The sequence below is a fragment of the Pithys albifrons genome, chromosome Z (assembly GCF_047495875.1).
Source record: "Pithys albifrons albifrons isolate INPA30051 chromosome Z, PitAlb_v1, whole genome shotgun sequence".
In the NCBI taxonomy this organism is placed as follows: domain Eukaryota; kingdom Metazoa; phylum Chordata; class Aves; order Passeriformes; family Thamnophilidae; genus Pithys; species Pithys albifrons.
In genome coordinates, this window is record NC_092497.1 from 48,757,523 (window position 1) to 48,777,161 (window position 19,639).

The 19,639-nt window shown below is 44.1% G+C and overlaps 1 protein-coding gene across 4 annotated transcripts in view; it reads left to right on the forward strand.

Annotated features, from left to right (window-relative positions):
• PSD3 (pleckstrin and Sec7 domain containing 3) overlaps positions 1 to 19,639 on the forward strand; it is a 116,865-nt gene that overhangs the window by 55,047 nt on the left and 42,179 nt on the right. For 3 of the 4 annotated variants that reach the window (XM_071580864.1, XM_071580865.1, XM_071580866.1), the window contains one exon: positions 1,673 to 1,762. In XM_071580864.1, the coding sequence (XP_071436965.1) occupies positions 1,673 to 1,762 (90 nt within the window). Of the gene's footprint in view, positions 1 to 1,672; positions 1,763 to 14,510; positions 14,851 to 19,639 lie in introns of those variants that run through there. The other variant, XM_071580867.1, reaches the window with a different exon arrangement.

Genomic DNA, 19,639 nt, shown 5'->3' on the forward strand with positions numbered 1-19,639 from the left:
TGGCTGGCTGTGTGTTGAAGATGCATGCTTGCTGGTCTGCACAGAGGTCATGACCCAGAGGAGCTAGAGACTCTTAAGGTGTCTCTAGACCACCAGGCACACCTTATGAAACCTTTGTGGCATTGTGCAGAGATGTTACCTTTGGTCCTGGACCAAAACAGTCATTTTTGTGCGATGCCACATTACCGTTGGTTTTGGCCATCATGGGGAAGCTGAAAACTGTTGCATGGAGGAAACAAACAGAAGGAGACTGAAGTCTCGGGGAGAAGGGAAAGTATTTGCAAGTCTACTAGACCAGCTCCAGCCTGCACTTAAAGACTGCAGTTTTGAGCTGTGTTCTACAAGCTTAGCAACCAGAAAACCAGAGTTACAGCCAGACTGTCTTGTCAGGAGCCTTCCTGTTGTGGCAAGCTGTGCTTTGTTCCAATATTACTGCTTGCCTTCTTTCTGCGGATCAGTGCTGGCAACAGGTTGTGGGATCTTCTTTTCTCTGTAGGTGAGGTTGATGGTCAAGATTTGTTGGTTTTCCGTCTCTCCCTGATCATACATTATGAAAGGGAGGTAGAGGATGCGCAGTCCAAGCTCTCAGGTAGCTAACACTGAATGACTTGCACTAGCAACTGGTGCTCTCCTTCAGGCTTCACTTCTATATTAATTTCAGCTCCTGCTTTTAGCCCAAGAAACTGTCTTTGCACAAAGCTCTTCTGGTGTATTCGGCAGACAAAGCATACCCTGACCATTGAGAAATCATCTTGACCCCTTTCTCTTGACTGGCAGTGGTGCCATCCGTACACATACCATCATTGTCACAGGGCCCTGTTTTCCCTCTGCCTGTACCACTTTTCACAGCTCACTTGAGACTGTTTTCATTTTTCATCAATGCAGTGTTGTTGTTGCTGCCCACTCACAAGGCCCCCTGCATGCTAAATGTGGGACTTATAGCACCTCAGGGACTGAGTACAAACACTTTCTCTGATGGGTGGTGGTTACTGGGTTTCAAGAGCAGTTAGGGCAGTCTCAAGCCTCTGTATGCAACAGTTTGGATCCTACATGAACATAGCCGTTCCTTTCCCATTTGGGGTTTAGTTGGGCAACTTTCAGCCTAAGAATGAGAGAAGAGAGAACAGAGAACAGGAAAAAGAACAATCCAATGGAAATGTCAAGGCAACTTCAGCTTGTGAATTGAAAAGGTAATGGCCACTCTGGGGCGTCAAAATCCAACTCAGGGCAGTTGCTACCTGGAAGGGAGCTTTGGAAATTGTAAGAGGCAGGTCTGAAAAGAGCCTCCATCAGCTGTTTCCTTGTGCCTCACAGCAAATTCAAGTAGAGCTTTTCCATCAGAGACTCATAGAGCCTTTTGAGACATGGATTTAAAGCACCATGCAGATACTACAGAGCTTCATCACTGCCCTATTCATAACCTTCCAACATTAGGTTGTTTTTGAGTTTGGATGGGTATGTGGGCCCTTCGGTGCAAATGCACCTTCCCTTTTCTAGCTATTATACATACAAAGATGCTTTTCTCTGAATAGTCTCTTGGATGCTTTTTTAGTGCTGCCTGCCTTGGGCTTAAATGAGAGCAGGGAGGTGAATTTAATTTGACGTTGTTCATTGATATCATTTTGGAAAGCAGCAGGAATATAATGCTGTGTTTCTCTGATATCCCTTCCAGAATATTGGGAAAAAGATGACCTGTCAAGAGTTTGTTGCTAACCTTCAGGGGATGAATGATGGCAAAGACTTCCCGAAAGGGCTGTTGAAGGTAAGGAATGAACTACAGAATGTGGGTTTCATTTTTACTGAGAGATGGTTCGAAACAGAATACCTGTCTTGTCTTTCCTGAATCTTGTTATCAAATGTGACAACTGATGGGCTCGTTTCTCCTCCCAGAACATACATAATATATACGGTGTTTATTCTGTTGTTTTGCCTGTTGTCTTCACTGGATAGTGATTTAGATTCTCTGCAGCGCAGAGAGGCGAGACTGAGCTCCAGTAGGGCTAGCTCCAGAGCTGTGTGCCTTGTAAACTCCTGTGCTCATGCCAACCCAGGATGCTGTCTCCTGATAACAGTGGACAGAAGCAGCCAGTTGGTTCTGACTTTGAATACATAAGAGCTCATCTTGATCTCTGTGTATCTCGAAGGCATGTGTGTTTTTTCATCAAAGGTGCTTTGGGGTTTTCACATTAGAACTGAAGATGTAATTTCAGATTATAATGTGCTGTCTGGCACAGGGTGATTTGCTTCAGGTTTTGTTCATTAAGTTTGTGCCAGGAGTTAAATCTGAAGAACAGCAAAGAAGGCTAAGCAGGACAAATCTTGTTTCATTTTCCATAATAATGAGAATGTTTAACTTATTTTTTGTCTGATTGCTGGGATGAAACAGCAGTCTGTTTGAATGAAGGCAGGTGCGCATACACTGAGTTCATAATTTTATTTTATTTTATATTTTTGTAATGGAAATAAAAATAAGAGGCCGCTGCATCTGAGACATGACCCAAAGCCTACTGAGGTAAATTAAAAGAGTTGCTATCTCTTCTGTGGGTTTTGTGTCAGGCCCGTTGGGAAATACAGATGTACACCTGTGTGGTTACAAGTGGCAGACTTTCTTTTGTAGTATTGGTAATTTCTTCAATTTCTTCATTCTCCACAGGGAGCTTTTGTTGCACCCTCCTACCTTGGTTCTTACTAAGTAGTTAGGAATATAAACTCAACACCCCTTTATTTTAGATTTAATGTCTTTAATATTTAAATCTGGATACAGGGCCTTCATCTGTCAGCAGCAACACTTAAATTATTTTTTCTTCCAAGGAATCTCATTTCTCAGTTTGCCATAGAGGGTTGTGTTGAGATTAATTTGTGGGCTAATTACAGCTCTTATTGAATAAGTAGATCTCAAACCTGCGTTTAAATAACCCTCTGAGTGTACTGGTGAGAGACTTCCACTGGTGCTCACCTGCTGTTTGTTTTCCTGCTGTTTATTTTCCTGTGTACCTTGGTGTTTAGAGTTAACCTTCTAATGCTAGGGCTGTCCAGCTCTTCACAGCCTACCCAAAGCAAGGACCAGGGCTCAGGATTTTTTGGTTGTAGACAGATAGAAGTTCAGTGTCAATGTTCCACTTTACCTGAGGCTTTCTGCCCTTTTTTGTGTGCTGCTTTGATATCCTGGGGACAGAGGTGACTCCCAGCCTTGGTCTCTCATCTAGCTTGTCTGAAGGTTGGCAGATGAACTGACCTGGCCCTTGGTTTTTAATTTCTCAGCGGAGGGGAGTGGAGTGAGTGGCAGTAATTGTGCATTACAGTAGCTACAGTGACCACAGCAGCCATCCTGCCACTAAATAAGTGTTTGCAGAGACTTAGCAAAAATTAATTTTGAATTAGTCTCAATAAATTAAATTCACAGAGCCCTGCTGCAGCACAAGCACCAAAGTACATATGGCTTGCTACAGCATTAGCATTGTAGCTAATGAGCATTGGTGAGGCTGCAAGCCATCTCCTCGCATCCTTCCCCAGCCACCTGGGAGAGGAAGAACTGTTTCCACAGGGTGGCAGTGTGCCCCTGTGGGAGTGAGATCCAGAGCACCCACGGGTGAGTAATGCAGACCTGTGGGGAAGCAAGAGGACATTTCTGCCTCTCTGTTCTCTCTGTGTTCTCCTCATAGTTCTGCTGCACCTCTGTATGAAGCTCTTCAACTCTGCTGAGTCCTGGGACAGAGCTGAACAATGTTGGAGGGCAAAAAAGATGGGGGATAGCTGAGTGTTCATCCAGGGCTTGTTAAGCTCTGTGCAGCATTTACTGCAGATCCAGTTCACAGTCAGGTGTGTGGATACTGCTTAGGCTATCCAGGACAGTCATCTGACAGGCATCAATGAAATGTTGCCTTCAGTCAATCCCTTCACCCTTAGTGCTCCTGAGTGCAGTGTGGCCCTGAGTGTTTCATCTGGATAGGAAAATAACCTAACAAGGGGCGAGCATCCACCTGGGAGGAGAGATCAGCCTTGGAAAACTCGGGACGTCAGATCCAATTGCTTCTTTCTTTACACTTCTGTGAGGGAGCCATCCTTTTCATTTTTTAAAGTTTTTTCACAACATTGAGACCATTTTTGTAACCAGTGCAAGGCCTTCACAGCTTGATTCTCAGTGTGTCACTGGTAGTACTTTGAGAACAGATATATTACTCTGGCTAGAGATAGAAATGAGATATGCTAATACAATTTTGCTCACCTTTTGTCTTACTGTCTGATCATTAACACTGAGAAAAGTTTTGCTTTCATACACCTATCTGTACAAAGATTCATTGCCTTTTCTTTTCCCTTGCTCCTTCAGTCAGATCTGAGGTTGCTTTTAAAGTTGGAACCCATAAAGACAAATGTGCAAACCATGATTAAAAGCACACTACTTCCCATGGGATCTGCTTTTAGTACTCACGTATTCAGTACTTTGCCAGGCAAGCAGATAGATGTACTTCACCTTTTATTCCAACGTAGCTCCAGTTTGCCTGTCCATCACACATCCCATTTATCTGCCATCAGCTGCTAGTAAAGACTAGACATGGAGATAGTAGCCTGATTCCCAGTTCTGTACTGTCACTGCATTCTCACTGTAGAGTAGTAGTTTAAACTTAACTGCAAGGTTCCTGTATGCCTTCAAACTGGAGCAAATTCTGTGTAAATGAGAACCAGCTTCCCAAGCTGAGATTTTTCTCTCTAGTGTGAATCAGGAGCGTCTATTCCTGTGGGTCTTGCTTATGTAGGTGCTTCATCTGCTAAAACAGGCAGACTAATGCTATTGAAAGTTAATTTTTTCAAAAGCTGGAAGACTTCTTGAAACTACTATCCTTTGAGCTGTCACAGTCGAAGCACATAAATAATTTTATATGGTACTAAATTGTGATCAAGCAAGGTAATCCTACATTTCAGCCTTGATCTTATACTGTAGCAAAGTTCCTTTCGTCCTGGTGAGTTGATGTGTTGGAACGAGTGCTAAATGCAGGAATGTTCCAGTTAGTGCTGCAGTACTGTGCTCCGGAGTGGCTCAGGGCTTGCTCCTAAGGCTGATAGTGAATCACATAGATACCAGCATTACAGGAGGGGATGAGTGATAGGTTCACAGGGACTGAGAGACAAACGGACCCTGCTGCAGTTCTCTGTCCTCAGAGTGGAGTTAGCTGACATCCCAGATTAGCTGCTGCAGATGGTGAGGGAAGCTGGAGGAGAGAAGCTGCACCACCATTAATGAGAGGGCTGAACAGTTTAGCATTAGAAACACTTAAAACAACTAAGTTCAGCCTGTGGGTTGTTAGCCTAAGAGAGTCATGACTAGACTGTTGTTCTCTTACTCCTGTAGAAAGGGAAGCCATGGCTGGGGTCTCCCTACTTGTAAAGATGACAAAATCAGTCTGACATTTTGGCAATCTGAAGAACCTCATTATTACAGCATAGGGGTTTTTCCTTTCTTGCATGCCTATACCAGCTTTATTCTGGTATAGCAACACCATCTTCACAATGATACTCTGGGTTTGTATTATGTGACCATAGCCTTCTTTAAAGCTGGTCATCACGAGATTTTTCTGGAGTGAGAAGGCAATTGGTTTGGAAGGAGCCTAATTTTGGCCGTGCGTGATTGCTTCAATTACTACAAGCAGTGTGGTCTTCACAAATAAAGTGCCAATATTGTGCTGGCTGCTGTGTCTTTGACCTGTCACCTTATGGCAAGGTGTGTGGGAGTACACTCTAGCAAGGTGGCAACAGCAAGGCCTTTTATATGCAAGAAAAGAAAATGTCTGGTGTGGTCCACAGAGAGCCTGCAAGGAGTCACCTCTGAGGAAATGGATCCCTGCTTCTGTTAGGCAGTGTCCTGGGAGGGGTACTCTGTTGTCAGGCTGTGTGCAAAGTATTGCCTGTCCTACATAAAAAAATGTCCTCTGCATTTACAGTATCCAAAGTACCTCATTCATGGAATCAGAGGCATCACCCAGTCTCTGACTGGGAGCTGACTCTGCTGACTGTGCTGCTGCCCTGTGACACAAACACTGGATATGAGGGGGTCATACCCGCCTGTGTGTCTTCTGGTAGGAGGTGGTAGCTCTTCTATGACCTATTGTACTATGTGGGAACCTCCATCATGCTGAGGGACCTGGGATGCTCTACAGGAACTTGGCTAGAGTAATGCTGGCAGGGCCTGCCGATGGGGATAAGATGCCAATACTGTTAAAAGATCTGCTCTTTCTCAGTGGCTGTTTTTTGAATAGGCCTTACTCCTGCAGAAGCACTGTAATGAAGTGACTGAATTGGCTTGGAGTTGCTAGTGCTGAACTCTACAGTCCTCCTTAATTTCCTGAATTATCTGAATTCTTAATCAGAATTCCTGAGATACACAATTTCCTGTAGAAGCTGCAAGGTAGGGTTTATCTAATTTTGCTGTCAGTTCCCTGTGCTTTAATTAAGGAGTTTTGGGGTTTTTTTTGCCACTGTCTTTCTGCCTTCTCTTTCTCTTTTTTTAATCCTCTTTAAAAGCCCTCCAAAATTAACGCGCAATTTAAAGAGAATTACTGGAATTTTGCTTCATCCATTCCCATCATTTCAAGTATTTAGCAGAGAGAAGGGAATGACTATCAGGTGGCTAATTCCACCCTGCACGCCCCCAGCCCTTCCTTCACACTAATCAGACTGCTGTGTACATCAGGAAAGCCTGATGAATTTGTGGATACAGAAACATGTGACAGTGTGTCAGAAGGGCCCCAGGAGGACGGCGTTGACTGTTGGAGCATGCTGCAGCTGTGGGCAGAGGAGAGGTTGGAGGGGACCGAGTGTCTTTGCTCCACTGAGGAAGACAGAGCTCTGCCTCCTTGTTTCTCCTTCAAAATAAAGTTTTTCCTCTTATAAATATTTCTGTTGGTAATATATATCTGGGCCATTTCTTACTTGAATGAAATGGAAGGTCTGTTGCTGAAGGCCCCTTTCAGCTGCTAGGAGACAAGAGAATCTCATCCCGCAGTATAAAAGCCGGGGGATGCAGGATGAAATCATTAATCCTGGTTTTAAACAGTTGTGAAATCATACTTTCACTCTCTGAGGAGCCACAGAGCCATACTGACTGAAGAGAACACCTGGCTCATTTTCAGTCTTCTTCAGCCTTAGTGAGAACCTTCGTGCTATGTTTCCTTTGGCTTGCAATTTTTGGGCAGTTGTCATTTGTCCTTTTAAGAGTAATAACCAATTAAAGCATGCCTGTGCAGAGCTGTGAATTGGAGTAGTTTGTGATCATGTGTGCATTGTTTTGTGTCCCTTGAATAACAGAGGTCCTAATACCTTTCTACCCTGTTCAAATGCATGTGTATTTTCTTTTTGCATTCCAGGAACTTACGTCAGTGCATATAAAAAGAAAATATGAAATCTGTTTATTCTCATATTCTCAAGTCAAATAACCTCAGATAGTGTGTTGAGGAAAGCCTCATCATAGCAAAAGCCTAATACTGCCCATCAACAGTGTCTCTGAGCAGAGAAAGCAGTATTTTGTACAAGGCTTAAAACATAAAATTTTGTAATGGTGATTCAGGAAGAAGGTTTGCCCTGCATGGTCTAGGCATGGTACTGGAGATGGATGCAACATTTCATGATGGTTTCCACTTCACAATTTGCATTTCTCTGAATTACTTTTGCTCCTCCAACCTTTCATCTCTTTACTTTCCAATTGTTATTCAAAAGATCTCACCTAGCCTACCAGGCTTTTGTGTCAGCAAGGAGTGAAACTCAAGCAGAGTCAGCTAAGAATTTCCATTACTGCTAGCTGCAATTACATGGCTCAATATGAGACTCATAATGAATGTTTGGGGGGGTTAATTTTCATCTGTGGAGGCAAGGTCTCTGTAGTGTCTTGTCCAGGTTGATCAGACAAGGGAATATTTGATGTTCAGCTTCTGCAGCCTGTTAGATAGCCAAGGCTGTCAGTTGTCTCCCACTTCGCTGAAATACATAGCAGCTTCTGAGGATGAACGTCACCCTTCAGAGCTTAGCATTTCTTTTGCTGTCAGTGAGGAGGATACAGACTGGTAGTCACTGGGAATGATGCCCTCTGCCACTTAAAAGGAGGCATTTTGGGCTCTTTTCAGGCTGGGAAATCTCTAATACAATGTCACACATACATTTTGGTCCCTATGACATATTACTCCCACTTCCATGTAGGTAGAAAACAAATCCTGAAAAACATTCTTTGATCTTCCACCCACTGATCTGCTTGAAATTTAAGTTCTGTGCTGCATCTCAAGGGAAAGAGGAGTAGGAATATAATTTATACGATATTTAAAAGAAAAAAAAAGGAGGGGGAGAGAACATTACTTTCAACAGTTTTAGGATTATTGCTCTATAAATCTTTGGTATTCCTTCCGTTTATCATCACTGTTTTCAAATGATGTTGGACTATTCTCCCTCTGACCCAGTTACATTGTTTTCTTTCAAATAAGAGTGCTAGGTTGCTCCTTAAATTTTGAAAATGTTTTTCCTCCTTTCCTGTAATGTTGAATTGAACATTTAGTTTCTTTCTGAGGTCATGTGTCCTTGGATGATTAAGTGTTCACAAGATCCTGGTACCAATATGGGGCAAACCCAGGGGACTGGTTTTCTGCCCTGTTGACAAGTGGATTCTGGAAGGCATTGTGCAGGTTAGAAAGAATTTCACCTGCTTTTGGTGCAAGGTAGGTGGACGTGTCTAGGTACGTGCAGGAAAGGGTTTTCAAAGGTTATACCTATTTTTCCTCTTGGAGCTGCTCCTTTCATAGTGCAAGGCTTACAAACACAGGTGACACCCACTTGAAACCTGTGTGGATGTCAGAGAGGCCTCTATTCCCTTCCTCTCTCTTCTCTCACTTTGCCCTCTTCCGGCCTTCCTCTTTTGGCCCCTTCCTTTCTCACAGTCTTTCTTTCTCCCACTCTTCCTGTCTCTCCTGTTTGTTTACCGCACTCCTCCTTTCTGCCCTCTTCGTTTCCCCACCTCTTCGTCTCCTTCCTTTTTTCCCTTTTCCTTTTTGTTGTAACTGTGTTTGCTGTCTGAATTAGGGAAAATCCTTGGAGAGTGACTGGTTTTCATTTTTTAAAAATGTAGATCTTTGTGGGAATGCTGGGTGATGAGGGCTTTATTTCAGTGCTGTTGACTCAAAGCTAAGCATGCTCACTGCAGGGACAGAGGCACAGGTTGTTTGCAACTGATCCATGATACTTTTGTAAGCTTTGCATCAGTTCTTGTATCATCTTGTGGATTTCTGTCACAGCGATAGAGAATTTTAGGGTTTTGGGGCTTTTATGGATTTCCCCGAGGTGTTGCTGTTTTCTGTAGCTACATTTGTCAGCTTTAACTTAAGGAACTTGGTGGTCTGTGGTAGTTGCTGCCTACTATATGGCTCACTTAATTTCTATCAACTCTATTGACAGCAGATGATAATTCCTAAAAGGATTTCAAAGTGAGAACCTTTCTCCCTTGCATACTATAGTGGTTTACTAGGAAGTGCAACAGCTAGTCTGTGAAACAGCTGTTTTCAGATCTGCTGCAGGGAACATGAAGATTGCTAAAGGTATCTCTTCACTTGCAGTGCTGTACAGGGTAACAGGGAGCATAGTTTCTTTGCATCCCTGTTACTCTCAAGCACCTTGTTTTCATTAAACCTGTGGTCTTCCATCATTCTCAGCAGAGCACTTACCTTAGGAGTGGTTTATTTTGGCTTAACATGCAGCATAGATCCCAGAGAGGTACAATAATATCAGGAATTATTTGATCTTCCGCCAGCCATTATGGTTTTATCAGTTTGCTCACTTTTAGGTGTTTATTGATCAAAAATGTCAGCTGTAAAGACGTGTACTGTGACCATGAGCCAGCTGGTTGTGGATGTGCTTTAACCTGCTTGTCATGTAACGTAAAACATAAAGACTTTGGTTGCCTTCGTACAGTCATCCATCATTCTCCCACCATTCCTGCTGTTACCCTGATAGGATTCCTGTTCTCCTGGTTGCTTATGCATGTAGAAATTAAGTGGTTGCTCTAGTATTTCTGCTCTTCACAGGGATAGCCATTGGAGATACTTTGAATGTTGACTGTCAGCTCCCCCTAGTCAGCAGATCTCAGAAATCATTATCATAATAGTACAGGAATGTTATTGTTGACCAGTGGTTAAGCTCTAGTTCTGTAGCCATTGTGAGTAGCTTGTCCAAAAGAATTAACTTGCCTCTCGCTTTCTGTTTTGAGGAGAAATAAAAAAAGGATTAAGGGAGAAAGGAAGCAAGCTTATGAAAGATTTAATGTTGTTTGTTTAGCGAAGAGTATTTAATGGCAGCATTAAATGGTTCCACCTTTCTGCTCCATACAAATAGGCTACTGGCTTTTAAGGGTATATTTTAAGTATTGATATATGTGTGTTTATGTATTTTGTCAGCTGTTGTTGTTTGTACTTTCGTCACTAGCATCAGGCTTAAATGATGCTAATGGATTCTCGTGACTTTGTTTGAGGACGTTGGAGTTCCTCAAATATAGTAATGTGGTCCTTACGTTTGGACACCAAAAGACAACAATGAATTTTACTTTGAATTCTGCAGCTTTTCTTCCTGTGTTGTTGATTTGCTAAATAACATTGGGAGGACCAAGTAAGGACTGGGTACATTTCACCTCCCAGGGAAACTTGACTGTGAAAGGAACAGATGGGAAGGAGCTTATTGCATAGTAAATTGGAACAGCTGCCTGTTTCCTCTATGGGTGATGTAGTCTGACACTGTGCCTGTGACACATGAAGAGCTTTTGTGCGGCTTTAAAAGGATGAGATGGAAGGAATAATACAGCCTCTGGTTTTCCTCCCTTGCATCTGTTTTGACTTGAAGTTAAAAATTCTCCTGACTGGCTTATTGTTTGTTTCTTAGAGGAACAGATAGGGAAGATTGTAGATAGGGTCATAATCCTTTTGGTCATAATCCTTTTGGTCATGGCAGTGGTTGGGTGGTCCTGTGGTGTAATGGAGAGCACTCTGGACTCTGAATCCCAAGGACCTGAGTTTGAGTCTCAGTGGGGACCATCCCCTGGCAGTTCAATGCCTCCCTGCCATCCGATCCCATCAGATCTCGGATGCTCAGCAGGGTCAGCCCTGGTTAGTACCGGGTACTGTGACAGTCCCAAGGACTTCAATGTCACTGCAAGCTCACTTGGCCGTGGCAGATGGACCTGAGGACTTAAACGGTGGGGCCAGTTCTGCGCACACTGTGCCTCACCTAAAACATCCATTGTGCAGACTGGAAGGGCACACCCACATGGGGAGAGCCCTTCCCAAATCTTTGTTCGCAAAGTCTGACCATACATGGCAGTGGTGTCACTAACTAAGTGAATGTCTGCATTCCTATCATTGCTTTGCTGGCTTCTGAACAAGAGGAAGATTCTTGACAAACCTGGAGGGTCCCCTGATCGTGGTCAACTTAATTTTTTGATATTGCACAGCTATTTCAGCCCCTCTTTCAAAACCAACCCTTCTATCCCTCTCTTCAGTTAACAACCCACTTCTCCCTCAGAAATCCCTGTTGCTCAGTTACAGATATAAATCAATCCTGTGTGCATCCTAATTTCTAAAATGGTGAGTCTTCTCTAGTGTTGAAGAATGGTCTTTCCCCAGAATGCACTCTGTGTGTACACAGGATACTGGCTCAGTCAGGAACACAAGATTGTGTTATCACTTGCAGATGAAAATCAGGGATACTGATGAAATATAAACTGAATCTCTAATCTGAAGATATTTAAGTCTTCAAAAGCATGGTCTCTGGAGGCTCTCTTTTTAGGAGAGGGTGAGGTAAGATGTGATTTCCATATTTATTAAAAAAGAAATAGAAAAAAGAACAGCCTGTCACCCTTGGTGGTTTGGACTTCTGCTTGGTTACAAAAGAAACAGACTTGTTCCCTCTGAAGTAAGGTTCCTGTCCTACCTGAGGATCTGCTAACCAGCTCAGAGAATGACAGATGAACTGCTGCAATTAGGCAGCAGTGATGGTGCTGTGCTGTGGGCAACAGAAGAGAAATATTGCTGTGACTCAGTCTGGCTTATGTTTAATAATAAAATTGCTCAGCATAATTGACATTGGCTTAGGTCAGTATGTGATATTTAGGGACTATAATTATTTCATATGTGTTGAGGGAGCTTGGGGAGTTGGCCTTACAAGTCTGAGAGTGAGAATAATCTGCTAGGCAGGGGACTGCTAGGATAGAGCGTGATTTGTGGCCATTTATGTAGCACTTGTTGGGACCTGCTGCTTAGATCATCTGGAGTGGTTTGACTGCAGTGAAAATTTCCCCAAAGAAGAGAATTTCTTTGAAAAGCTTTTCCATGAGCATTGGATAATTTCAGATGGGTTAAGTAACACAACACTTTTTATGGGGAAGTGGTACAAGTAACTTAAGAGTATGAAGGTACTTGTTGCCAGAGGTTTCTTTCAGTTACCCTCTGGCAATGACATGCTGGAGCACTTTTGGGACTTGATCTTGATGTGTGAGGTAGGATTGGGCTTGCTAGACGTGGCTGTTGTGGAAATGAAGATGCATTTTACTTGTTGGCTAGGAGGGAAGAAATCTGTACCCCAAGCAGGGCAGAGGCAGGACCTGTGAGGAATCAGAAATTTCTCACCCCAGGGACAGTTTTTGCATGGATCTCTAGGTTACCTGTTCCCAGTTCCAGTGACTGCTGTCCTTTAGCATGGTCCATGCCTATTGCAGTTTGTGGAAAGTATTTGCATCTGTAGCATTCTTAGGGGTAACATGAGCAAGGGGTGAGTGCTGTCAGAAAGGCAGCATCTTCTGTGAGCAAAAGTGCACCTAGGATCACAATGAGGCTATCGAGCCATTGCCCAGTAAGAATGTAAATCCCTGACTGCAAGAGATCGGGAAGATGTAACGTGGGGAAAAGCCCACTCAGGTCACTTGTATCTTACCTACCCCTAGGTGCTGTTGTGCATGTGATGTATATAGGGTGTGCAAACTCTCACTGTGCCTCAGCATGGCTCAGCAGACATTGAATGGGACTCAGGTCTACATGAGGACTTGGACACTCTTCAGCCAGCTTTCAGCTGCCTGATCTATCTCAGCACAGGACATTCCAACATGCCAGGGCAGCAATGCCTTGTCCCTGTCCGTGTGCACAGACTTGCAGCTTTCTGTGTCATGATGTGAGTGGCATGAGAGACTGGTGTCCTCCCTGATGCTACTGCTGCTGTCCTTGCCTTGCCTGGTCATCTGGTGGCATGGGGCGGATTGCTGAGCCTAGTGTTAGCCTGCAGTGAGGTCCCCATGCTGCAGAGTCTTCCAGAGTGTTCCTTCTGCATGAGCTGTTTGCCCTTTATGGATTTGGGACAATGTCCTTATTGTCCACTTTTGCCTTACTGGTTGCACAAGCTGCTCCACCTGCTCCAGTGCATGTCAGCAACTGCCAGGATCCTGTGCTAAGCAAAGCACAGCAGAGAAATCTCTCTGTCTCATCTGAGCATGTTGCCATGGCAATACACAGTCTGCTACACTCTGGGTCTCCAGGAGCCAGAAATGATGGTGCTTTTGCAACACTGAGGTAAACATCTCTTTTCCCTTATACAGCACATCCACCCCTGAGTAAGAGTACTGGCTCGCAGTGGTGTGGGCTTCCCCTCACTCTGTGCATTGGCAAGAGTGGCTCCAGGCACCTAGAGTGTGCCTGATCTCCGGAGCCAGGCTCCTGTGAGTTGGAGTGGTGCATCCAGCATTCATGGGCCATGGCAGTGACCCTCCCATCATTAGGTTGTATGGGTTTCTCACAAGGGAGAAGGAAGGTGCCACTCTGGAGCTTCATTACTTGTGGGGTTAGCCACTGAGCATGCAGTTTGCTTGTGGAGGGATACAGCTACAGCTCTCCTAGATACCAAGTGGGAAGATGAGCCCCTAGCTGCTTGCTCACAACTCTGACAGTGGTCTGCACTGATAACCTTGGGAAAGTCGTCTCTTTTCCTGAGTCCTTTTTAGATTATGAAGGTGGTCTTGCCCTCTCTTGTACCCTGGGAAGGCACACCAAGGACTCTGGCTAATGAGTGCAAACGTTTAGAGTTGTGGAAATTTGCTGATGCAGCTCTCTGAGGCTTGCCAGTACTTTCTTATGGTGTTGTGCATGCTCACTCCTTTTTCCAGTGCTTTGGTAATCCATCAATATTTCTCACATCCAGAAGCCTGTAGCTGGCAGGTGATTGAAGACTCCTTTTAGAATGTTCTTTGTTATTGCAGGCAGTAATGAGCATGGAAGGCTGTTGCAAGGCAGGGAAATATGGCTGCGTGAACTGAAAATGAATCTCTTGCTTGATCTGCTGTCATTTGTTCCAGCATCTTTCTCTCCACCTCTCTCCCTGTAAGTGTGTGTATGAAGGAGGAGTTGATGCTGGAGAGGGGAGCAGAGCAGGGGAGGAGTTTCTATCAGCCTCTTCTTTTTCTTGTTCTTCCCCCCCCTCCCTGTCCAGTGACGTGAGCAATGCCTGGAACAATCAGGCTGGCTCCAAACCGTGTGCCTGAAGATGCTGGAGAAAACAGCCTAGTGTGCTTTAAGCAAACACTGATTGCTTGAGCCTGGGCTCTCCAGGCGTGACCCTTTCCAGTTCCTCTGCAGGGGATTGGGAAATTACATTAGCTTTCTTCTTTCCCTTCCCATACACTCACTTTTGGAAATGATTGGAGTTAACAGTGTTCAGAGCACCAGCAAAGTCCGGGTGAGAGCCACAGGTTCGGTGAAATACTCCCGAGAAGAATCTCTCTGGCGGCAGTCCCATCGGTCAAAATCTATGAAAATCTCCAACTCCTCTGAGTTTTCTACTAAAGAAAGCAAGGTAAATAACTAAATAGTGTTTGCTTGGGTAGGTGTGGGGCTAGTGTTATGAAAAGGTTATGCTTTGCAGGAGTTAAGAGGTCTGGGTGGTCTGCAGTGATCACAGAATTGCTGTCAGGTCAGAAAAAAAATCCCTGTGTTTGAGGAAAGGCCTGAAGGTGAAAAAGGTCTAGTTGTGATAGTGATTGGATTTTAGATGAATGCCCTGTCACTGAGCTTGGTGCAATAGTAAACAGTGAAAACTTGCTAGTGACAGTGCTAATCAGAGCTCTGCTCTTGGGTAAGGTGCCTGAGTTGGCAAGAGATGTCTTTGGGATTATCTGTTTAATGGGATTTTTTTCTCTAGAAAAACGGGTTTTGCTGCTTATCTACAGCTCTGTGATTTAATAGAGGTTTAGTAGGTATGTGTGCTAGGTGAAAATAGTGTCTCACTTGCATGCATAATTAAATATTGCTGTGAAGTATTTATTAGGAAGGTGTCACTTGTGCATATGTAGGAATACATCAGTATTGTACTGATTGGGAGCACAGGCTATGTCCAACTGCTACAGTGACTGTGTGCAGCATCTCCTTACCCAGCCCAGTCCAGTTGTTCAGTTCCTAAGCAAAAGCCCCCACTGTATGCAGCATCTCTTTTTCCTCATTTCTTGCTCCGACACAATAACTGAGAGGCACACGGGAACTCCTAAGAGCTTTAGTAGCTGTCTCCCTCTCAAAGGGGTTCCATGTCTCCAAGGGTTGGATGAACTTTATATGCAGTGACCAAATGTGCCTCTAATTTCATTTGTACTGCCAGTTGATTCTGCCTTGGGATTAAAAGATACAAGCACTTGCAAGGGTGTGTTGAATCAGGGTAAAATATCTCAAAGCATCAGCCAAGTATTTAACCATGTGTCTGTGCATGCAAACACGCAGGCATATGCATGGATATTCTTGTACTGTCCTTTCCCTATATGTCCTCCCTGTTCTGAGAGAAACCTCTGCTATGGTGAAAAGATCCCAGTGCTGCACAGTATTTGTTAGCAGATCTCTCACTGCCAGCTTATAGGTTGTATGGCATTTCAAAGCCTCAGCTGCATAACAGGGTACTGCAAACAGAAATAAATGAAGCATTTTATACAGTTCAATTTAATGATCCTCTGTTTTAAGGACCTTATTAACCATATCTAAGAAATAGCATACTGCTGAGTTGTGAGACAGAAATAGCATGACTATCATTCTCATGCTGTTGCTGATGCAGTATATGCTTGTCCAGCGAATATCAAAGTAGACTGCATCTTGCAGGTGCTCTGGGACCCTGCTTTTTCACCATAAGCATGGAATAATTGCATGATATTCAACGAGAGGATTTGTGCATGATAAGTCTCCTGCATATGGTGAAAACTCGAGTCTTTTGACATTGGCTGAATTGTTTAATTTCTGTACTTCTGTTCCCTCTCCAGGTTTTGTGTATGTATGGTGTAATGTCGTCAGGGCAGGGACTTTCTCCCAGGGATAGTGTCTGAGACAGTTAACTACTGCAGTAATGAAAGCTTTGTGTTCATTCCTCTATGGGATTCACAGGCTCCTGAGTGCTGTAGGTTGTTATGTGAGAGATGATGCTTCTCCTGCCTATCTCACTAATCTGAGAAGCACACTGCAGGTTTTTTTCAGTTTGTTGTGCTGTTTCCTTATTTCATAGAAAGGTTTTTGTGTCTGTGGAGCATCTAAGACCTGTAAAAGCCGTGTTACAGAGTAATGAGAAGATCCCCGCATTCCTGTCAGTGATGCCTGCCTGGTTGATAAGATGAGAAGCAACTGTGCCACTGATTGGTCTTGTGATTTTGGACAGCCCAGTTCTTTCCATCTGTCTGTTCCCCCATCTGATCTTTGTCTGTCCCTCTCTTTTGCTAAGACGTCAGTGATTTAGAGAACAGATTTGTAACTGAGCTTTGGCTCTTCAGTACTGTGGTATTGGTGGAAGAAAGCTGGAAGTTGTTAATGTGTAGTATGGCAAAGGAGGTCTTTTTATCAGTGTAACTCTTTATGTGTGCTCGTGCATCATTTTTCAGGAACTCTCTTCAGTTCTAGACTGGGCTTTTCTGGACACTGATTCAATGTAAATGCCCTTAGTCTCAAGCAGGGTTTAGTTTCTAGACTTGTCCTCTTCATATTTCTGTGGATGTGTTTCCCTCTTTGTGTCTGGACTGCCTTGCATTTTATCTGCTTCCCACTGAAAGTGATTACAATGCTTGAGACCTGTTTCTGTGACTGCGTCAGCTGACTTTGGAAAATAGAGAGATCTAAACGATTTGTGCCTCAGAAACATACCCCTCTGTTACTTTTCACTGATGTGACTCAGCTTATTTTGCTGAACTAGAGATTATTACCCTCATGCTTTAGCTACTATGAGCAAAGCAGCAACATGGTGCCTGCACATGAGGTCTGCCTGCTGCCAGTGTCAGAGAAGCTAGGTAGCCCAAGTACCTATCATCTCCTTGAAACACATCAGGTGGTGCTTCTGTGCACATGTGTATACACACATGCACCTGTATGTATACAGGCTCCACTGAGTGATGCATCCTGAGTGTGTAATCTAAGCAAGTACCACAGCCTCAGGCCATCCTGTGAAAAGGATATTGTGAAGTGATGTACCACTGTTCTTTGGAAAGCAGGCTCAAAGCCAGGTGAGTAGGCTCAAAAACTAAGGCGAGACCTCAGGATGGCGTGTGACCCAGTGTGTTTAGCAGTCTCTTTTCCTGTAGCCATGGACTGAAGTTCTGCGACTGAACTGAACTGAATGTCTGTGTCTGTCGTGACTACAAATGCAAAGGGCCAATAAAAGAATTTAAAATAGGCTGTGTAGATGCTTCACTATCAAGAAACACTTCTCTAGCCTTCTCTCTATTTATCCATAATAATTCATATGCTATCCTTACAATAACATTGATGAAACACACCAGCAAGTACAGAACAAATCTTTTCAAGCAATCCCTGTGTCTCAGTTTTACAGAGGATGCATTTCTTGTATGCTTTTATTTCTTTGCTCTCAGTAGCCCCAGCTAACCATCCTTTTCTGTTTTAAAGTGATGTATCTGGCACAATCTTTCCTTTCTTTTTCTTTCTTCCCCTCTCCCTCCTTCTCCATACAAACCAGATTTTAACAGAGGAGTTTCTCTTAGAAATGTTCTCCTCCAGTTGGTGACGCACTTGAAATTCCCTAGGTGAAATTATCTCCTTTCCTTCCCCTTAAAACATTCCTATCAACCCTATCTCCACCCACACCAAAACAACATTCATTGGTTCCATATGCTGCTGAACAACTCTGTGCTGTTTTATGAATAATGTATGCTGGCTTGTTAGAAGAACGTTTGTCGTACAAACCAGTGGAATTTAAAATTGAGAGCAGTATCAGCAGACATGCCATGCTGTACACTAACGCACAGACTTCTTGGGATACTACTCTAGCATCCTTGCTGCATCCTTGTCAGAAGGAGAAAATGCATGAGAAATAGGGGGCATGTGGGCTTTGAGTCTGGCAAGGAGCTACAGGCACTCAGTGATCGGAGCCCTTATCCTCGCCTTGCCAGGTGTTGCAGATCTGTGCAGAAGGACAGAAGAAAATGTCAAGATTTGGATCTTGAGAGAGGGTGGCAAATAGCAGGTGGTGAAGTAGTATAGATCTGTATGCAAGCAATAGTTCTGGGGGAGGGCCAACCTTCAGGTAATTACCTAAACAGCAAACGCAGAGTAGTATATAGCAATGTGTTGCACCCCATCCAGACCTAGCAGAAGGCAGTGACACAGAGCTATGCCCTGGTCCAAAGAATGAGGACGTTGACACCTATTAGGACTCCATTCAAACACCTGAGATGTCTGGTATCTGTTGCCTCTGTAACCTGTTTTATTTTTGTAGAGTTCTGCTACTTTAGTTGTTTTTCCTCCCTCCGATAAAGCACATAAGGCAGAAGCTGGGGCTGATGCCTGACTGACTGCTCTGGCCCAAAGGGGACAGGCGACAGATGGGTGCTGAGTAACTGGGGAACATGCTGAACTTCTGACTGCAAAGGCTGAGCACATCTTTGCCTAGAGGTGTGTCTGGGGCTTCCTTGTCTGCCTGTGATCAACCATGCTGTTATCAGCTGGAGGTGCAGAGGAAACATATTTGGGCAGGGCTTCTTCTGGCAATGGCAGCAGGGAAGGGTGGTAAGGACCTGGCTCAGAGAGCACAAGTGCATCCCTGTCCTGCCATTAAAAGACACACAGGCTTATCGCCTATAACAATCAGATGGTCCTTCCTCCTATAGTGACTCCAGAAATCAGGAAGGATCTGGATGTGAGCAAAGAGCATGGGAGACAAGAACTGGAGAAGACAGTCTGGGTCTTCCCTGCTGTCACTCTGAACTTGGATTTGCATTTGCCTATTTAACCGCTTGTGGCATGTGTTTCTGGCTCCTCCTCTGTGTACAGAACAGGTACAAAAACAGCTGCAGTGCATTTCTTTCCCTCTTGGCAGGCTTTTCTGCGTGGGCTGGTGCATACAGAAAGTCACTTGTTTGTTTCAAGAGCTAACCCTATGCTGCCTTTTGAGGGAAGGGCTTATACAGTGTTCTGGGACCTCTTCAACATCTTGCACCCTGCTGACCAGGCTTTGGGGACCCTGTGCCTACTTGTTACTTAGAAGAGTTACCAATATCAGTACCTGGGTAATTTGCTACGTATTTGTCCTTTCGTGCACATCTGATTGTGCCTTTCTTTTTTTTGCATGCACTCCTTCTGCATGCAGAGGCTGACTCAGTGTAGCTGGCAGT